Below are 20,526 nucleotides of genomic sequence, written 5' to 3'. Positions count from 1 at the left end.
AATAAGCTGTATATCCCTCTGTGTAATAATCTCCATACATAATATTATTTCAAAGCAGGTGCTATATCCTTGGGGACAAAAGAAAATGTTATGCACAGCCAAGACAGGGAAAAAGAAAACTATATATAATTTTGAAAAAGAGACCTAGTTAAAAAAAACCTTGCACTACTCACTAGATTAGGAACAGGAATAGAGTAGAGTAGAGTAGAGTAGAGTAGAGTAGAGTAGAATAGAATAATGGAATAGAAGAATAGAACAGAATAGAATAATGGAATAGAAGAATAGAATAGAATAGAATAATGGAATAGAATAGTACAATGCTAGTACGACTTGATAGCTTATTAGTAACCTTGACTATCACTTAGTCTCGTATCTTTTTATTCTTGATGAATGTATTTTATTCTTATGTACACTGAGAGCATATGCACTAAAGACAAATTCCTTGTGTGTCCAATCACACTTGGCCAATAAAAATTCTATTCTATTCTATTCTATTCTATTCTATTCTATTCTATTCTATTCTATTCTATTCTTCATTCTATTCCATTCCATATATTCCATTCTATTCTATTCTATTCTATTAATTCTATTTCCTTCCCTTCCCTTCCATATTTTCTATTCTATTCCATTTCATTCCCTTGCATTCTATTCCATTCCATTCCATTCCAATCCAATCCAATCCAATCCAATTGCATAGGGAACCTTGGAAGTCATCTAGTCCAACCCCCGGACCAGGCAGGAAATCCTATCCCCTTTCAGACAAATGGTTATCCAATCTTTCCTTAAAAACCTCCAATTGTTGGAGCATTCACAACTTCTGGAGGCAATCTTACTGCCCCAGCCATGGAGGGCTGTGTCCAAAACATTCCTTTTTCTCTTTAAAGTCCCTGATATTCCATTTTGAAGCTCATTATCGACTGCATCCAAGCAGACTTTTGTGCATAGCAACTGTCCCTTTGTTAACCACGTATTTCTTGCAACAGACCCCCTAACGCTGAAAAATGTGCTTTCTGATCCTTTTTCACTCTTACGACCATTGAGGGTTACGTGATCAAAATTCGGATCCCCTTGGCAATCGACTCATAATTTACGACGGTTGCAGCAACCTGGGGTCGTGTGATCCCCTTTTACAACCTGACAGAGTCCGGGGGGGACGGGGGGGACTAACTTAGTGGCCTGCAATGATTCGCTTAACAGCTATAGCAAAAAGGATTGTAAAATTGGGCAAAACTCAGGTTTTGCTTAGCAGCAGCAATTAGCCGTCCTAAATCGAGGACTACTTGTATTCATTAGCTTCCTTAAAATCATTGGCCTTTAGACTTTCTCCACCATTTCTTCTAATCGCTAACATTCGACTGAGGTACAAAATTTAAACTTCCTTCGTCTTTTTTCACTTTTTTCTTAAGGTATTTCGCCCTCCGTCCCTCCCATTTTCCCCGTCAGATCCAAATTTTGACAGGCCACTTTTCAATATAATATCCCAAAAGTGCTTTTTCTTCAAGAGAGGCAACTGGACTTTCTAGTTGTTGTTTTTTTTCTTTGAAGATGTTTCGCTTCTCATCCGAGAAGCTTCTTCAACTCTGACTGGATGGCAGCTGGTCATTTGCATTCTTTTTTAGAGGGTCGTTGAGGCGACTTGGAGTTCCAAAGGTGCTGTTTTTTTCCCCAAGAGGCAACTGGACTTTCTGGGGTTTTTTTTTTCCTTTGAGGTGGTTTCGCTTTGAGAAGCTTCTTCGGCTCTGGCTGAATGATGGTGAAGAAGAGAATGATTTATATATATATATATTCCTTGCAGACGGACAGTTATTTCCTTCCTTTCAGAGAGTCATTGAGGCCACTTGGAGGTTTATCTGTGTCCTTTCAGCAGTTCCAAGAAGGCTCCATGCCCGTTTGCACCACTCAGGGGACCCTGAGGACACAGATAAACCTCCCAGTGGCCTCAACGACCCTCTAAAAAGGATGCAAATGACCAGCTGTCGGCAAGGTATATAAATCCTTCCGTTTCCCACACATCCGGTCAGAGCTGAAGAAGCTCAGTGTTACTTATAGAAGGGAGTGGAGTTGTGGAGAGGAAGAGGGGACAACTGTAAGGTCCTTGTTGCTCTCTGAGCTTGTTTTCTTCCAGACGTTTCTTTACCCAACTAGGTAATATCATCAGTGCTCGAAGGGAGTGTGGGATTTAGGGGGGGGGGAAGGAGGAGGAGGAGGAGGAGGAGAAGAAGAAAAGGACTGTGGGGTCCTTGGTGGTCTCTGAGCTTGGTGATTTTCTTGCAGACGTATCTTTACCCAACTAGGTAATATCATCAGTGCTAGAAGGGAGTGTGGGATTTAGGGAGGAGGAGGGAGGAGGGAGGAGGGAGGAGGAGGAGGAGGAGGAGGAGGAGGAGGAGGAAGAAGAAGAAGAAGAAGAAGAAGAAGAAGAAGAAGAAGAAGAAGAAGAAGAAGAAGAAGAAGAAGAAGAAGAAGAAGAAGAAGAAGAAGAAGAAGAAGAAGAAGAAGAAGAAGAAGAAGAAGAAGAAGAAGAAGAAGACGACGACTGTGGGGTCCTTGGTGGTCTCTGAGCTTGGTGGTTTTCTTGCAGACGTTTCATGACCCAACTAGGTAACATTTATCAGCGCTAGAAGGGAGTGTGGGATTTAGGGAGGAGGAGGAGGAAGAAGAAAAGAACTGTGGGGTCCTTGGTGCTCTCTGAGCTTGGTGGTTTTCTTGCAGACGTTTCATGACCCAACTAGGTAACATTTATCAGCGCTAGAAGGGAGTGGGGTTTGCTCTCCGTTTATAATACAAGCCGTTTGCCCATTAGACAAACAATCGCACAATAAACAAAAGCCCAGTCAAGGAACCACCAAGAAGAAAAGAATACTCCCACAGACACTGACAAGAGCAGGCCACTTGGACATAAACAGACAGCAACCCCGCTCTAGCACTGATGATGTCCCCTAGGTGGCTCACGAAACGCCTGCAAGGAAACCTCCGAGCTCAGAGAGCTCTGTGGATGGACCCACTCCAAGAGCAGCTCTCCCAGAGAAACACCCCACCCACCCCGAGCAGATCTCAGTCCTCAAGTTGCGGCGAAGCGACACAAAAGGGTGTGTGTGCGAACATCTTGGTTCTGCAATTCATCTTTTTTTTTTTTATTATTCTCATTTATTACTATTTTCAGCGCCGTGCGCCGGCCCCTTTCCGGGACACAGCCGCAGGTCAGTAAAAAAAAACAACCAAAAAAACCAAAAACCACAGTAAAACCACCAATGACAAAATTGTCAAAAAAAAATAAATGCATAAAAACTCGAATCGCCTTCGTGCCCCACCCCACCGCCCGGTCCCACTCCAAAAAAACGTCCCGTAACCCCTGTCCAGAAATGCCGCGAGGAATAACTCGGCCAGGTTCCATCGAAGAAGAGGAAGGCGTCCGCGAGTGGGGATGCCGCTGCCTGGAGACCCGCCAGCCCAGAGGTTTAAACAAGGCCGACCCAGGGTCCTTGCATAGGCGGGGGACGCCCGCCAGTTGCACGCCTCGCTGGCCGAGTCCTGCTGCTCAGCAGCCTTGGCTCCTCATCCGAGCGACGTCCGAGGTTGATCCCAAGTCCTGTCTCCAAGGCTTAGCTGGTCTGCTGCACTTCTGCCCGGTGCGCCTGGTCCCGATTCTCTCCGGCCTCCTCCTCCTCCATGGCTATTTCCAGCGGTAAAGGAGGCGGAGAGACCTGCGCTCCGTTACCCTCCTCCATCGGCTCCAACATACCGTTCAGGTCCATATCCTGGATCTCCACGTCGTAAAGCGGGGAGACCCGAGAGGCCGCGTTGCTCTCGCACTCGACGCAGGCCTGAAAGGGGAAGAGGAAGACATCGATGGTTAAGTTGAGGGTGGGTTTTACTTCACGGTCCTCCTGTTCAAATGGGGCAGCCGATATTCTACAGAGTGTCAAACGCAATTTCATTTGAGGGCCGGATCAGCATGGCCGACTGGGCGTGGCCTGGGGGGGCGTAACCAGCTTGACATCACTTGTGTGGGTGGTCACGCCCATTAAGTGCGGCCGCGGCCCTTCCCATCCTATCTCGGCAGGTGCACATGAGCACAGGAAGTGGCGCGCGCACGCACAGGCCCAGTTCAACCCATCCCAACGTCCGCGCCCGCCTTCTTAGTGCTCGCGCACCTGCTAGGATGGTGTGGGTCGGGCTGTGCACAAGTGCATCTTGCTGCCTCCTGCACACCCGCTGGGCCAAAGCGACGCGGGGCAGCCCGTAAGGTCTCCAGGATGGCCGCCTAGGCCAGATCTGACCACAATGCGGGCTGAACCTGGCCCGCGGGCCTTGAATTTGACACCCCTGTTCTACAGGTAGTCCTAGATTCCTAGAGAGGCTCTGGAGGCTGGGGACAGCAAAAAAGTCACTTCCTGTCCAACCAGAAATTGGTAAACGAGAAATTGCCTTCAGAGGGCCAGGGTGGGGAAGGCCATTTTTGCCCTCCCCAGACTCATAGAGAGGTTTTGAAGCCAGGTGAGAGAGAAAAATGGGCCTTCCCCACCACCACCCAGGCCCTCCGGAGGCAGGATACAGCCTGTTTTCCTACTTCTGGTGGGCCCAGAAGGTCCGAAAATCAGCTGGCCAGCACACGCATGCAAGCCGGAGCTGAGCTCGCATGCCCATTGATACAGCTATGTGTGCCACCTGTGGCACACATGCCATAGGTTCGCCATCACGGGCATAGAGTCTCCTGCTCGACCAGGGGGGTTGGACTAGAAGACCTCCGAGGTCCCTTCCAAGTCTGCAATTCAGTTATTCCAGTGGCCCCCTTCATCCCTCCCTCGCCTGAGCGCCACCAGCGGCCTCCTCACCGTGACGTTAATAGCTTTGGGCAAGATCCCCTTCTGGACCCAGGAATGCACCGCGGCGAGCTCCTTCTTCTGCTCTTCCGTGAATCTTGGCTGTTGCAGCCGCTTCAATTTCTCCCGATCCGCCTGCAGGACAGTCTCCATGTCCCTGCAGAAGAGAAGCAGCGGTGTAGTGGGTCAGGAATGCCGGACAATGTCCCTCTCGATGAGGTCAGAAGCGGTCCCCAAACTTCAAACCAAAATTAAAGCAAACAAAAACCAGCCCTCCAGGATCCCAGCATCCTCTTAAAACGATAACGAGAACAGAAGCTTTTTCGGTTTTCTTCTCTCTCTGAGAATCCTAAACATTTGTTGTTGGCCGGCCAGCGGAGGTGGCAGCAGATTCCAACAATGAGGAGGTTGGAGAGGAACATGGACCAGTCCTCCAGTCTGGGGAAGGCTGTGATGAGGGGCTCTGCGTTGGAGGCAGAGAGGGGGCCAGGGCCGTCTGACAGTTGTCAGCTGCCTTCGGAGTCGGATATCCGTGAGGCAGAAGAACAGCGGGAGCCTGTTCCTAGCGTGTGCATGCGCAGAGTTGCCAGATGAAGGGAACAGCTACAGAACGAGGGTCGACTCAGGAGTAAAGCCACAGGTGGATGATGAAATGGCCCTTCCCAGAGGGATTAAAAGAGGAGCGAAAGGGGAGGGGAGTTTGCAGGAGACAATTAGTTTGCTTAATTGGTTCGTGAGGCTCCTCGCCAAGTTTTGAAGATATCCGGCCGGCCGTTCTCCAAGCCAGATAAGGTCTGTGACTGTAAATTCTCCTTTGAAAGACTTGACTGGATGTGAAGGAGAGGAATTCACGGTTTGTTTAATAAAAATGCTTTTGTCGGGACCAGGAGTCTGCTTCGTGCTTTTGGGGGGGGGAAGCCTACGTCAGAATGAAACCTTGATCCCATCGAGAATCGAGCAGATCCGAGATTCAGCAGCAGCGGGGAAAAGGACTCACCTGGTGGGCAGCTGATAGGTCATCATGACCTTATCGTCGGTGTTGGCCATCAGCATCCAGATGGGATCCTGGAGGATGTATTTCATGAAGTGTTCGTTGTCCTCCGCCTCGGATCGCTTCTTGGCCCGTAAATCGTTCTCGGACGAGTCAATGCTGCCAAAATATTTACTGGTGTTGCTACTCTTGCTGCTGGCTGCGGGAGAGAAAAAGAGAAAGCTGGTTGGATACAGGTAAGTGTTCTGACCCGGCTCCCCAAACACGACACACCCCCTGAAATTAAGATTCCTTTATTACAAGCACCGGCAAAAAAGTCTCTCTTTCAGGCTAACAAGCCCATCCGGCCGGGAGATGAATAGTAGTTTATCACATCTATTTGTCTGTGTCCCCTGCCTTTTATCCTCAGAGCTACGGTGGGGCTTCGCTAGCAGCGGTGGCTCTTCCGTCCCGAGGACCGGCCCATAGATTTCCACTTCCCTCCTCTCCCCTGCCTTATGCGCATCCAATGTGTCAGGCACTGGACCCAGCTGTTCCTCCTCTTCCTAATCAGCTACCTCCAGACCTAGGGGCTGTTGACTCTCCATCTGAGGGCTGACAGACGGCCCAGGGTCCCCCCCCCCTCTCTCGGCCAGCTCCATTCCCTCTTTCCCCTCGCTCTCAGGTTGCCTTGATGCTAATCCTCTACCACGCCGCCGCCTCCTCCTCCTCCTCCTCTGATTCAACAGGGCCCTACAGTAAGTCCTCCCCACACCGTGAACCAGACAACGGCATACAGTAAGCAAGGAACTGGAAGCCATGATCTTCATGGTTTTCTTGCCAGGGAAAACTCAAGACTTCCGGTTCCTCAAAGAAACCCAGATGACGGCAAACTGTTGGCCGCTCGCTCAGATCCTCTCCCATGCAAGCCGGTTGCTGGACTTACTGGTCCCGCTGGCAGACGTGCTCTCCCCGTTGGAGCCGGAGCCCATGGAGCCCGAGGCAGCCGACCCCGTGCCCGAGCGCGAATCTTCTTGGAGGAGGAGATCCAGAAGGTCACTGGAGCTGGATAAAGCGTCGTTGTTGGAGGAATCGTGAGCTTCCACCTAGAAGGGGATGACAGATGGGCCAAGGTCAGGATCCGGAAGGAATGTCCCTTCCAAAAGCAGGCTCCACTCTGGCAAACCCCAGAGTCGCCCCTGTTCCTACGGCCGCTGTACCCTCCCTGCACCTCTCATCGCAACCTCCATCTTCTCATCCAGCTCACAGCGGAGCAAAACTTTCCAGTTAAAACTTTCCAGAACAGGGGTGTCAAACTCAAGTGGAACAGCCCTGGTGTTGTGGTCTGCCAGCAGCCTGCAGAGCTGGCAACGGAATCGGACAGCGATGAGGCTGAGGAAGAGCGTGGGCCAGTCCTGAAGGCTGAGGAAGGCCCGGATGAGGGCTCTGCGTCAAGAGACAGAGGTGGGACCAGGGCCATCGGGGAGTGAGGTGCAGACTCCAGAGCCTCCAGAGGCTGACAGTAGTGAGGCAGAGGAACAGGAGAAGCCTGTTCCTAATGCAGGCATGAGAAGAGCTGCCAGAAGGCAAGAGCAAAGAGGACGACTTGGGAGTAGGGTCAAGAGATGATTGGCCCCTCCCGTAAGGCTTAAAAGACCAGCAACAGTGTTTGAGCTCTTTGCCGGAAAACAACGTTGATAGCTTCGTCTTGTTGCATTTGTGTTGTATCAGTGTCTTCTGAACATTTGGCAAGAAAGGCCTTTGGCAGTTTGCCTAATTGGACCAAGGTTGGTGATAGAATTGAGGAATTTGTGTTGGGAGGGACTGCGCTGAGAATGAAGTAATTCTCAGCTGTTCGAATAAAGTTTGTTTGTTTTTACACTGACCGAGTTTCCTACAACCTACTGGAGCCTGGGTCACAACACCTGGAAACAGCAAAGGGACTGGTCCGCGGGGCCACTGCCCATGAAAACGGAGGCTGGGAGGGCCGCGCGCAGCTTCCCCAAGCTCCATTTTCACTGGCAGACAGCTGCAGGCCATGATGGCCAAAAACTGAGCCCAGGAGGGCCACAGGGCCCTTGTGAGGTCGAACACAACACTGACGCGGCCCTCGAGTTTGACACCCCTGTCCCAAGAATGAAACTAGAACCGACGCGTCGCCAGGAACGGGAAGCATCTCGGCGGCCGAAGGAAGGACAGGACATCCCGCGGCTGTCGATCGGCACCTCCCCCTGGATGATCCAAGATCTGAACTTGAGGGACATCAAAGGCCTTTAGCTTTGGGGCCGCTTACCATGCAGACTTCCTTCGGCGGGCCGAGTTCCTTCCCCAGGCCCTGCCCGCCGGTCACTCCAATCCAATCCGCAGAGGTGCCGGCTGGTCCCGCTTGACCGCTCAGGTTGGTTTCTTGGCGGTCACTCGGCTTGGGCAGCTCTTCCATCTGGAGCAGGTTCAGCTGCAACGGAGAGCTGCAGCGCGACTCGAAGAGAGGGGATTCGGCCCGCTCAGGCTGGCTCATCGAGTGAGGGGTGGAAGAGCCGGAAGGCAACTGCAGGCCGGCTTCGGGTCCGGGAACCAGCGTGGTGCTGCCCGGCTGCGGGGGTCCAAAGGGGAAAACGGGACCCCCGGGAAAGTACGTCTGGGGGAGGGGGTTGTTAATCTGGGGGAAGACGTAATTGGGCAGGACGAGGGCCATCATGGGGGCCATGAGGGGAGCAGGGAACTGAGGGGCAGGCAAGGGGTTGTGGGAAGGCTCGGTGACCGGCGGCGCTGGGGGGCGAGGGGGAAAAACGGGGATGGGGTAGGTAGGCATCACGGCTGGGTAGGACATGTTTGGGAGGGTGGGAGGGGAAGGGCCTGAAGGGGCCCAAGAGGAGGCAGTTGGGGGACAGGGCAGCTGCGGGGGCGAGCCCACAGAGTTCTGGGGAGAGCTGGTGCTGTCCGACGATTTGTTCTGCCGGATGCGTTTGGCCTTGGACTTCCGGCTGCGTCCCCGGCCGTTTGGCCCGCGAGGTCCCTGACGCAGGCCTCGGAGTCCTGGGGGAAGCAAAAGAGGAGAGAATGAGGAAGAGGAGGAGGAGGGAGAAGAGAGAAGGAAGAGGAAGGAGGAAAGAAAAAGAGGGAAGGAAGGAAGGGAGGAAGAAGGAGGAGACTAAATGATGATTCGATCATCCAAGCCAATTTTAAAAGGCTAAACTAGTGGTGCTCAACCTTTATAGTGCTGCGACCCCTTTAATACAATTCCCCACGATGTGGCGACCCCCAACCGTAAAATTATTTTCATTTTGACTTTATTGCGCCTGAAGCCGTATTGGCCAGAGATCTGAACTGCTTGCGATTGCCCTGAGGACGGAGGCATTAAAGCGGAGACTCCTCCCCTATTAAGTTTATGGCGCCTGAAGCCAGATTAGGCTAGCGATTGGGAACGATTGCAGCTGGCTTGAGAGGGAGACATCCGAGCAAAGATTTCTCTCTTTTTTAATTCATCGCGCCTGAAGCCGAATTCGGCTCGTGATTTGAAGAGCCTGCAGCTGGCTTGGGGAGTCAACCATTGGAGCGCGATTCTTCGACTCGCAAGTATACTTCCCATATTTCCGATGGTCTTAGGCGACCCCTGGCAAATCGTCATTCGACCTCCCAAAGGGGTCCCGACCCACAGGTTGAGAACCGCTGGCTAAACTATGGCAACTGGACCGAAGTTTATTAGTAAACTTTAGTTATTTCTTGCAGATTTGGATGACCCAACTAGGTAACATCATCAGTGCTCGAACAGAATGGGGTATGTAGACAGGAGGAGGAGGAAAACTGTACAGTCCTTGGTGCTCTCCGAGCTTGGTGGATTTTTTTACAGATTTACCCAACTAGGTAACACCATCAGTGCTAGAAGGGAGTAGGGTTTGCAGAGAGGAGGAGGAGGAAGGGAGGGGAGGACGACCGTGGGGTCCTTGATGCTCTCTGAACTTGATGGTTTTCTTGTAGACATTTCATGACCAGACTAGGGAACATCATCAGTGCTAGAAGGGAGAGGAGGAAGAGGAAGAGGAAGAGGAGGAGGAAGACTGTGGGGTCCTTGGTGGTCCCTGAGCTGGGTGGTTTCCTTGCAGGCGTTTCGTGACCCAACTAGGGAACAGCATCAGTGCTAGAAAGGTTTTGTGGAGGAAGAGGAGAAAAGGAAGGAAGGAGGAAGAGAAGTGGCGGGGGGGGGGGGGAAGAGAGAAAAGAGAAAAGAGAGGAGGATCCACCCCATGTTTTCTGCCTCCCACTCCTCACCTCGCTGGTCCTGGGCGTGGGGACGGTGCAGCTCCTGCCAGCTGAGCCGGGAGGGGGAGTTGAAGACGTGGAGCTGGCTGAGGTCCTTGAAGCGGGTGAGGAAGGAATGTTCCTCCTTCTGTGTGTGGATGGACAGCACCTCTTTGGTCAGGCCCACCCGGCGGTACTGCGGTTCCCGGTCGGGGGTGACGCAGGGCGGAGGGGCGGGCGGGGTGGCGCTGGGCGCCGTCTCTTCCATCATGACAATGTCTGGAGAAGGGGGGGGGGGGGAGGAAGAGGAGACACCAAAACAGGAAAAGCGAAGAGGTCAGTCCATCCGTGGCTTCCCTTCCTCCCTTATTTGCGCCTTAAATCAGCTACTCCTCGACTTACGGCCACCCTTCAGCCCCCAAAACTCGCATTGCTAAGCGAAACGTGGAATTTTTCTCCCTCCCCCCCGCCCCTCCCGTTTTGCGACCTTCCTCGCCACGGTTGTTCAGTTACGTTTCGTTAACGCGGTCATTCGGCGAAATCTGGCTTCCCCTGCTGACGGTCGGAAGGTCGCAAAAGGGGATCGGCGGGGACCCCGGTCGTAAGTACGAGTTCAGGGCCCCGAGCGTCTGAATTTTGATCACGGTGACCAAGGAGAGGGGGAACGGGGCAAGGGTCGCGAGTGTGGGGGAAAAAACGCTCCCAAGACAAGTATTTTTTTCCCAGTGCCCGTCGTCACTCGGGATGGTTCCTAAGCGAACGGTCGTAAGACAAGGACTCCCTGGACATGTTTCCCCGTTCAAAAACTATCTTGGATTTAAAAGCAGCGGCGTGTTATCGGCTCAACTGCGGAGATCTACGCAGACTTTCGCTGCAGATTTTTCGCCAAGGGAGGAAAATCAGAGGAGTCCATTAACAGGAAATTGTCTCGACTTATAACTGCTCGCTTTGTGACCGTTTGAAGCTGTGACCCACCCACCCACCCACACACACACACACACCCCAAAGAAAGTTGCACATGACACAACTCTGAACTTCCCAAAAACAGCTTTTCCTGCCCCAGTAGTCACGTGATCTGCATTTACTCGCCCACTCGCCAACCTGCCCGCATTTACGTCCGTTTGCAACAACCTTAATTTACGACATGGGTTTTTTTTTTTTCCTCAGACAATCGGCGTTTTAATTTTGGTTTCTGGCCAAAAAAAACCCCACCCCACAGCGAACGATGGGCTCGCCTAACGACTGTCGCAAAAAAAAAAAAAGTCATAAAATGAGGTCGTTGGGATGAAGGCCACACCCATCTTAAACATTGCCGAGGTTGAGAAATCACCGAATTAGATGATCGCAGGAGGTACGAGTTGGAAGGGACCTTCTGGGTCATCTAGTCCATCCCCCCCCCCTTTCATTACAGGACCAATCACTTCCAATAATTTCTAGTGTTTTTATTTTAATATTTTTTATATTTGATTTCATCGTAACATTTCATCTAATTTTTTAAATATTTTATTTTAGCTAATTTTTTTTTAACATTTTGTTTCATCTAATATTTTAACTAATTTTTAATATTTGATTTTATCTAATTTTTTTAAGTATTTGATTTGAAACCTTGATCCCATCGAGAATTTTTTTAATATTTTATTTTAGCTAATTTTTTTTTAACATTTTGTTTCATCTAATATTTTAACTAATTTTTAATATTTGATTTTATCTAATTTTTTTTAAGTATTTGATTTGATCTAATATTTTCTGCATTTGATTTTATCTAATAGTTTATCTAATCGTTTTTTTGTCATCTTTTTATGCTGTTAAGCCACCCAGAGTCGTTGGCTACCAAATGGGCAGGAAATAAAGACCAGAAATAAATGAATAAATGGCCAACACACCATCCAGTGGCAAGGAGTTCCCAAGCCACACGAAGAACTGGGACCATTGTGGAGGGCCAAACGATTGGGTCAACTTAATTCTGCCCAATGTTAATATTTATAACATATTTATATTGTATTACTATATTATATACATATTATAAATATTATAATATTTATAAAAAGCAGCGGATGGTATGGCTGTTTTGATTAGCTGCTACTGGCAAAAATATAGTTAGTCCTCGAGTTACGACCACAACCAAGCCCACAATTTACGCTGCTCAGCGAAACTTTTTTGTCAAGGGACCATTGCCTCGTTTAATGACTTTGCTTGCCAGGAATACCTTCAGTTGTTAAAGTGAGCCACTGAGGTTGTTAAGTGAATCCATCTGCCCCGTGACCCCAGAGGGAGGAACATGGCGACCGTCATAAATGTGAGTCGGCCATCAAAACCATCCGAATGTAAAATCCCGTCACAAGCAACCATAGTTAAAGTGGTTTTTTTTAAAAAAAAAACATCGTACGTCCCTTATTTTTTCCCCAGGTGCTGTCCGAACGGTCACTAAGCGAACCGGGGGCTTGCCCGCACAAACTTAGCAACAGCAAAAATCCCTTAACAATAGCGGCAAGGAAGGTCGTACGATGGGGCAAAGCTCATTTAACGGAAAATTAGGGGCTCGTCAGCCGAAGATTACCTGCACAGGTACCGTATTTCCCCAAAAATAAGACCCTGTCTTATATTTTTTTGAACCCCGAAAAAAACGCTCGGCCTTATTTTCGGGGGAGGGGGTGGGGGTCTTATTATTTTGGGGCGCATGGAGCAAGACAGGGCTCCTCTTGCCGTCTTACCTGGTTTCCAGCTCTGTCCCCCTAACCCTAACCAGAGGAAATGGCGGGGACCGGCTGCGCACGCGGCTAAATATTTTCAGGGAGGGCTTATTTTCAAGGGAGGGCTTATTTTCGGGGAAACATGGTAATTATTGAACGTTTGGTTCCTAATTTACCTCCCGCGGGCCGGACAGGGAAATCCAAAGGGCCCAATGTGGCCGGTGGGAGAGGAGGGCACAAAATGCCCCCATTTCTCACGAAGACCTGCCCCCCGTCCTCCATCAAGCTGCGTCCTCCCCGCCCACACACCTCTACCTCCATCAAGCTACATCCCTACACCTTCCCCGCACGTCTCCCTTCTTCGGACTCCCCTCCCGGCTGCCGCGTCGTCGTCATCCCCCCACCCCACCCTCCATCCCCCCACCCACCCACCCCGGCCTGGATGTTCTCAAAAAAGGTGGGTGGACCACCTCCCCTACCCGACTCCGGGGGCTTCTTGTCTCCCACGTGGACGATGGTACTGCTGAAGCTGCACTGACTGGTCACCGACACCACGCTCTCAGCTTTGCTAGTAGGCAAGGCCAGCGGAGCGAGAGGGCCTCCCACCACGGCGGCGGCACATGCCGCCGCCCCGGTTTCTTCCCTCTCGGGCTGGCTCCCTGTGGCTGGTAGCCTCTCCTCGGGCACATCTGTCCAAAGAGAGGGCTGGATTAGAACTCGAGGCAAGGGGGGGAGAGGGGGGAGTCCCAGGGCTCCTGAGACGTGTCGAACAACAGGACAGACGGACAGAGAGACCTGGAGATGCCAAAACATCGGTCGAGGCAGACGGAAAGAGCGCCCCCCCCAAAAAAGTACCATGGGGAGACCATGGGGAACTCTGTCAACCCCTCTTCTGAAGAGGTCGCCAGTCAGTTCCGAGGACTCCAGGCAGGAGGGGCAGTAAAACCACGTACGAAGGAATAAGAAAGAGTAGCAGCGGGGGGGGGGGGGGGGAAGAGAGGGGGACGAAGCTTTCAGGGTTCCTGAGCCAGATTACAGAGAAGCCCGGAATGGCAAATGGGGGAGAGGGGGGGAGAGAGGAACTGCGGAGGTTGTTGGGGAAGGGAAGGGAGGCGAGGAAGGAAGGAGACTCACCTTTGCTCTGCGCGGCCACCTGTTGGCGCACTTTCTGCTTGTCGTCGTCCGAATTGGAAGAGGTGGTATAGGAGGAGGAACCGCACTTGCGTTTCACCCGGCTGGGGATGTTGCAGCTTTCCAAATATCTGTAGGGAGGGAAGGGGGGGCGGAGAGATTTGAAAAGGCAGCAAAGTGTCAGGTGCAGAAGAACTAGGTGCACACGTGACGGACCAATTAAACTGCTTTATTGCTGAAAGCCTCTGCGCGCAGGAATCTTCTAACTTAACTAGTTTATTGCCTCCGCACAGGAATCTTCTAACTCAGGAGTCAGCAACCTGCGGCTCCAGAGCCGCATGTGGCTCTTTCATCCGTCTGCTGCAGCTCCCTGTTGCTGGTCGGCACCACAATTTTGAGAGGAGCTTCCGGTGGGGGAGGGGAGTGAGCAGGGCCTACCAGGAGGAGACTGTATGGCAAGGGGCAGGTTTTCCAGTTGGCTCCAAAATTAAACAGGGGGCTTCTGGTTAGGACTTTTGTGGCTCTTTTGAGGTTTACGGTTACGGACTCCTGTTCTAACTAAACTGACTGATTGCTGAAAACCTGCGCACAGGAAACTTCTAACTAAATTGCTTTATTGCCAATAGCCTTTACACAGGAATCTTCCAACTAAATTGATTTATTGCTAAAAGCCTATGTGCCGGAACCTTCTCAATTAATGGTTAGCACCTGCTAGGGGTTTAGCTAAGGGTCCAGAGGAATTCAAGGGAGGTTGGACTTAGCTCGCTTGTGGCTATGTATGGACTCTAGGCTGATTCCTTCTTTGACTCCATCCCCACCCTGGGACACTTTCTCCTGCACAAATTGCTCAACGAGTCAGATGAAACTTTCTTGTTTGGAGAAGTGGAGAACTCGGAGCTGGGCTGTCCTTTTTGTCAAAGGGGCGGACAGAAATTGAGCACCTGGCTAGGTCCAGGGATAGGTAGGAGCAGGTGGATGGTGGGAAAAAGAATCTCAGGGAGATTTCCAAAAGATTGACAGCAAAACGCCCTGCCCAAAAGGAGAGGACAGGCTAAACTCTTACCGGATAATTCCATCCAGGCAGTTGATCTGCTGATAGGAGTAGTTGGAAGGCTCCTTCCGCAGAGAGTCCTCGGAGATGGTCGCCTTGTGCGACCTCTTCTTCACGTCCCTCAAGGCCTCCTTGGATCGCCCGGTGTGACTGACGGGTGGATCCAGAGCTAGCAAAAGGCAGGGAGGAAGAGCAACCTTGAGCAGGGACGGGAAGAGGCTTTTGCACACAAAAAAAAAATGACCAGGATGAAGGCACCGCAGTGGCTCATGAGTTTGTGTGTACAATGGGGGGAGAGGAGAAAGGAAAGGGGAAAGAAGAAGGGATGGTGAAGCAAGAGGAGAAGAAAGAAAAGGGGAAGGAGGAGGAGGAAGAGGAGGAGGAGGAGGAATGGAGGAGGGGGACGAGGAGGAAGAAGGGAAGAAGAAGAAGGGATGGTGAAGCAGGAGAAAAAAAGGCAAGGTGAGGAGGGGGAAGAGAAGAAGGGATGGAGGAAGAGGGGAATAGTAAAGAAGGAGAAGAAAAGGGCAAGAAGGAGGAGGGGGAGGAGGAAGAGAAGAAGGAAGAGGAGCAGTGAAGGTGAAACTGGAGAAGAGAGAAAAGGGCAAGAAGGAGAGATGGAGGAGGAGAAGGAGGAGATTAATGGCCCTCTCTTTACCTGGCCGAGGCGGCTTGATGGGCAGTGGCTTGACCCGGGACTCGATGAAGACCTGCTGGCCCTGGTTCTTGACCATATGGACATCCTTGCAGATCTCCTGGAAGGTCATCTGGGATCCAGAAGGAGGCGGAGTCAGAACAGTCCCCCATCCCCCCCCCGAGTCTCCCCTCCATTGGGAAAGGCTAGGCGTCCCCCTCACCCCACCTCCGTCCGGCAGCCCTCAACCGCGTTCTATATTTCGCGGGAAACCTCCCTTGACCGCCGCCCCCAGGATGGGCTCTTTCTGGAGTGCCCCGCGTTGGGCGGAGGGAGGCTAGGACTAAGAGGGGCCACTTTCGGGTTCCCGGGAGACAAAGCCCCCCCCGAGGCAGAGCTCCCGCTGCCCAGAGATAAGATCCGCCCTGACCTCCCTGCGCTTACCGGCCGGAGAGCCTGGGCTTCCTCTGCAGGGAAGCCGTTGCTGTCGCTGGAAGAGGCGATGCTCATGAACTGCTCGTGGGAGGCCGAGTTGCTGCAAAGGCCCAGGGCTCCACTGCTGTGCACAGGCTGCCCAGGGAGACAGGAGCAGGGTTAGAGCCGGAGGGGAAGGGAGAAAAGGGAGAGAGGGAAGGAAGGAAAGGAGGGAGGGAGGGAGGGAAGTAAGAGAGAGAGAAAAAAAGGAGAAACAGAAGAGGAAGGAAGGAGGAAGGGAGGGAGAGAAGGAGTGGAGGGAGGAGGAAAGAGAGAGAGAAAGAGAAAGAGAAAGAAAGGAGAAACAGAAGAGGAAGGAAGGAAGAAGGGAGGGAGGGAAGTAAGAGAGAGAGAGAAAGAGAAAGAGAAAGAAAGGAGAAACAGAAGAGGAAGGAAGGAGGAGAGAAGGAGTGGAGGGAGGAGGAAGAGAGAGAGAAGAGAAAGAAGGGAGAAACAGAAGAGGAAGGAAGGAAGAAGGGAGGGAGGGAAGTAAGAGAGAGAGAGAAAGAGAAAGAGAGAGAGAAAGAAAGGAGAAACAGAAGAGGAAGGAAGGAGGAAGGGAGGGAGAGAAGGAGTGGAGGGAGGAGGAAAGAGAGAGAGAAAGAAAGAGAAAAATAGAGAGGAAAAAAAGAGAGTGAGGAAGGAAGGAAGGAAAAGGAACAGAGGAAGGAAGAAGGGAAGGAAGGAGGGTGGGAGAGAAAGAAGGAAGGAGTGGAGGAGGAGAGAGAGAAGAAAGAGAAAATAGAGAGAGAGGAAGGAAGGAAGGAAGGAAGGAAAAGGAGCAGAAGAGGAAGGAAGAAAGGAAGGAAGGAGGGAGGGAGAGAAGGAAGAGAGAGGGAGAGAAAGAGAGGAAAGAAGGAATGGAGGGAGGGAGGAAAGAGAGGAAGGGAAGAAGGAAATAAAGGAACAGAAGAGAAAGGAAGAAAGGAGGGAGGGAGGAAGGGAGAGAAGGAAGGAGTGGAGGGAGGAGGAAAGAGAGAGAGAAAGAGAAAGACAGGAAGGGAGGGAGGGAAGGACAGAAGAAGGGGAGGGAAGGGGAAGGGGAAAGGGAGGACTTACCTGCAGCAGCAGCCGGTGAATCTGCTCGGAAAGCTCCTGAATGTCCACATCCAGAGCCTTGGACTTCAAGACTTTGGGGGCGGTGAAGACATCCTCGTTGAGGGGACCCCTGAGGTCAACAAAGAAAAGAGGGGAGATGAGAAGGAGCCCATCTCGGGCACCCACCCCCTCCGGAAGCCCCACCCACTTCCGCTTCCTGTTTGGCTGTTGGGCCCGTGTCCAGCCCCCCCCCTCCTCCTTTCCTCTCCATCCCGTCTGCCCCTCCCTCTGTCCTTGCTCCCCCATCCAGCATCAAGACGGGTGGACTTCAACTCCCAGAATTCCCCAATCGGTACGCAACGCTTGGCTGGGGAATCCTGGGAGTTGAAGTCCACCCGTCTTCAACCAGGCCGAGCTTGGTCTGGCCATCCAGACGACCTTCTCTGACCCCCATCTTGGAGGCCAAGTAACCCCACCCCACACGATATGCTCCGCCCTCTCATCTCCCCTCCCCAGCGAAGCTCCTCCCGCTCTCCCGGAGGCGGATCCCTGCCCTTCCCGCGCCCTGGCGAAGAGATTACTGCCTCCCCCCCCGCCTCATCCAAACTCCCGCGCGAGCGGGTTTCGCACTTACGTCCGCACTTTGTGCCTGCCCATGATAAACGAGACTTTGCGACTCCAGGGGTTGACGAAGCTGGACCAGCTGGTGTCAATGGTGACGTATTCGCCGTTGCGGGCGCAGAAGCGGATAGGCGAGTGGTCGAACGGCTGCCCGGCGTATTGCAAGACTGGAAAAGGGGGGTGGGGGGAGAGAGAGAGAGAGAGAGAGCTACGCTGAACTTCCTTTCATTTACCTAGTACGCCTCGTCCTCAAATTACAACCCTTCACTGCATCCGGAATTTCCACTGCAGACCCACCAAGGTGGTCGCTGAGTGAATCACGCCTGAACTTCTAACCTTTCTTTTTTTGGCCATGGTCGTTAAGCAAATCGCTGCAGTGAATCAAGCCGGTCGTTAAGCGAATCCCTTTATCTTCCTTTATCATTTTGCTGGCTAGGGGAGGTGATAAAGGGCCGCCAAAAGTTGCCCCCCGTTGTGACTGGTGACCCGATTGACTGCGGGGATGGCGCGATGGTTTTAATTGCGAGGAACCGGTCATAAATGCGAGGACCGGTCATAAGTCAATTTTTATTTTTTTTCCCTCAGGATCATTCTCTAACTCTGAACAGTTGCTAAACAAACTGTTGTTAAGCCAAGGACTGTCTGTAATTAAATATTAAAATTAAAATACCCGCCTCGTTCACCGCGCTGGTTCATCTCATACTTACTTTTCTTGTGTATGGCCAGCATAAGAGGCCGGTCCTCAGGGTGCAAGTAGAAAAGGACAGGGGTCCCAACCAAGTCTTGGGGGAGGTAGCCAAGCAGGGGGGCAGCTCTGACGAGAGAAGAGGCAACTGTCAGGACGGCTGGTCGGTATGCGAGTCATTGGCCCAAATTCACCCAGATGGCTTTCATGCCTACGGCGGAACTAGAACTCCCGGTCTCCTGGTGATGGGCCCAAAGTCACCCAGCTGGCTTTTAATGCCTATGGGGGGGGCGGGGACTAGAACTCGCGGTCTCCTGGTTTTTTTTGTCTGATCCCTTAACCACTAGACAGCAACCTGCGGCTCTGGAGCCGCATGCGGCTCTTTCCTCCCTCTGCTGCGGCTCCGTTGCTGATCGGCACCCCAATTTTGAGAGGAGCTTCCAGTGGGGGGAGGGGGGTGAGATACGCAGGGCATGCCAGGAGGAGACTCTATGGCAAGTGGCGGGTTTTCCGGGCGGCTCCAGAATTGAACGGGCGGTGGGGCGGGGGGGGGCCTTCCGGTTAGGACATTTGTGGCTCTTTGAGGGTTTAAGGTTGCCGACTCCTGCACTAGACCAAAGTAATAAGCGAGCATTCATAATTTGAGGGCTCTTTAAATCCTAAAAGTAGCGAAGGGAGACCCTCCCCCAAGGAAAACTCCTCCTTTTCTATCAGGCGACTTGGATCAGGGCCGCGGTGTGGCTCAGGCTGTAAGATAGCCTGTTATTAAAACACAGCAGCCTACAATTACTGCAGGTTCGAGTCCCACCAGGCCCAAGGTTGACTCAGCCTTCCATCCTTTACAAGGTAGGTAAAATGAGGACCCAGATTGTTCGGGGGGGGGGGGACACACAATAAAGTTGACTTTGTATATAAATATACAAATAGGATGAAGACTATTGCCTTACACAATGTAAGCCGCCCTGAGTCTTCGGAGAAGGACGGGATATAAATGTAAATAAAATAAAATAAAATAATATATATATATATATATACAAATAGGATGAGACTATATTGCCTTACACAATGTAAGCCGCCCTGAGTCTTCGGAGAAGGGCGGGATAGAAATGTAAATAAATAAATAAATAAATAAATAAAATAAATCAGGGACCCCAGTCTGACCCCAAGGATCCCCGACCGCCACTACCAGGACACACACACACACAACCGAGTCCTTACCGCTCATCCACGTCCTGAAACAAGCAGTTGGGGGTGTGTCTGGTGGTGAAGATGCGTTTATTGGGAGGAATTCTGGGGGCTGGAAGTGGGGAAAAAAAACCCGAAGGCACAAATGAAGACAATTCGCTCCAGCCACACACACACAAACACACAATCACACACACCCATCCTCCGAACCAGGTACAAAAATGTGCCAATTTCCCCATTTTCATTTGCAAAAGTCTTTTTTGAGAGTTTTGCTCCTGAAAAAAAAGGCGCGCCTTTGTCTTATCCTACCCAACTGGAAAATTGCTTTTTTTGTTGTCTTTTTTTGTCTTCCTTCCTCCTTTCTTCACTCACTCCCTTTTTCTTCCTTCCTCTCCTCCCTCCCTCCCGTTCTCCTTCTCTTTCTTTGCTCAGTCCCTCTTTTTTTCCTCCCTCCTTCTCCTATCTTCCTTCTTTCTTCACTCATTCCCCTCTTTTCCTTCCGTCCTCTTTTCCTCCCTCCCATTCTCCTCCTTTCTTTGCTCATTCCTTCTTTTCCTTCCTTCCGTCCTCTTTTCCTCCCTCCCGTTCTCCCATTCTCCCCTCCTTCCTTCTCTTTCTTTGCTCACTCCTTCTTTTCCTCCCTCCCACTCTCTCTCCCCTTCTCCTTCCTTCTTCACTCACTCCTTTTCTTTTTTCCTCTCCTCCCTCCCCTTCTCCTTCCTTCCTTCCCTTTCTTTGCTCATTCCCTTTTCCCTCCTCTTTTCCCCCCTCCCATTCTCCTTCTCCTTCCTTCCGTCTTTCTTCACTCATTCCCTCTTTTCCTTCCTTCCTCTTTTCCTCCCTCCCATTCGCCTTCTCTTTCTTTGCTCATTTCCTCTTTTCCTTCCTTCCTCTTTTCTCCCTCCCACCCCCTCCTCCTCCTTCCTTTCTTTGCTCACTCCTTCTTTTCCTCCCTCCCTTCTCTCCTTCTCCTTCCTTCTTCATT

At 51.5% G+C, this 20,526-nt stretch overlaps 1 protein-coding gene across 3 annotated transcripts in view; it reads right to left on the bottom strand.

Annotated features, from left to right (window-relative positions):
• Positions 1-3,106: 3,106 nt before the first annotated feature.
• The window catches only part of PER1 (period circadian regulator 1), a 32,311-nt gene continuing 14,891 nt past the window's right edge, over positions 3,107-20,526 (bottom strand). For 2 of the 3 annotated variants that reach the window (XM_058179651.1, XM_058179653.1), the window contains 15 exons: positions 19,575-19,653; positions 18,379-18,485; positions 17,685-17,838; positions 17,072-17,180; positions 15,983-16,108; positions 15,563-15,671; positions 14,917-15,073; positions 13,857-13,984; positions 13,202-13,411; positions 10,063-10,311; positions 8,087-8,829; positions 6,740-6,899; positions 5,821-6,013; positions 4,836-4,980; positions 3,107-3,824 (listed from right to left, as the gene is read on the bottom strand). In XM_058179651.1, the coding sequence (XP_058035634.1) occupies positions 3,603-3,824; positions 4,836-4,980; positions 5,821-6,013; positions 6,740-6,899; positions 8,087-8,829; positions 10,063-10,311; positions 13,202-13,411; positions 13,857-13,984; positions 14,917-15,073; positions 15,563-15,671; positions 15,983-16,108; positions 17,072-17,180; positions 17,685-17,838; positions 18,379-18,485; positions 19,575-19,653 (2,891 nt within the window). In that variant the 3' untranslated portion in view covers positions 3,107-3,602. The remainder of the gene's footprint in view (positions 3,825-4,835; positions 4,981-5,820; positions 6,014-6,739; positions 6,900-8,086; positions 8,830-10,062; positions 10,312-13,201; positions 13,412-13,856; positions 13,985-14,916; positions 15,074-15,562; positions 15,672-15,982; positions 16,109-17,071; positions 17,181-17,684; positions 17,839-18,378; positions 18,486-19,574; positions 19,654-20,526) is intronic. The other variant, XM_058179652.1, reaches the window with a different exon arrangement.

This window comes from Ahaetulla prasina, chromosome 4, assembly GCF_028640845.1.
Source record: "Ahaetulla prasina isolate Xishuangbanna chromosome 4, ASM2864084v1, whole genome shotgun sequence".
Lineage (NCBI taxonomy): Eukaryota > Metazoa > Chordata > Lepidosauria > Squamata > Colubridae > Ahaetulla > Ahaetulla prasina.
Note: the sequence above shows the minus strand (reverse complement) of the source record. Positions and strands in the feature narration are given on the sequence as shown.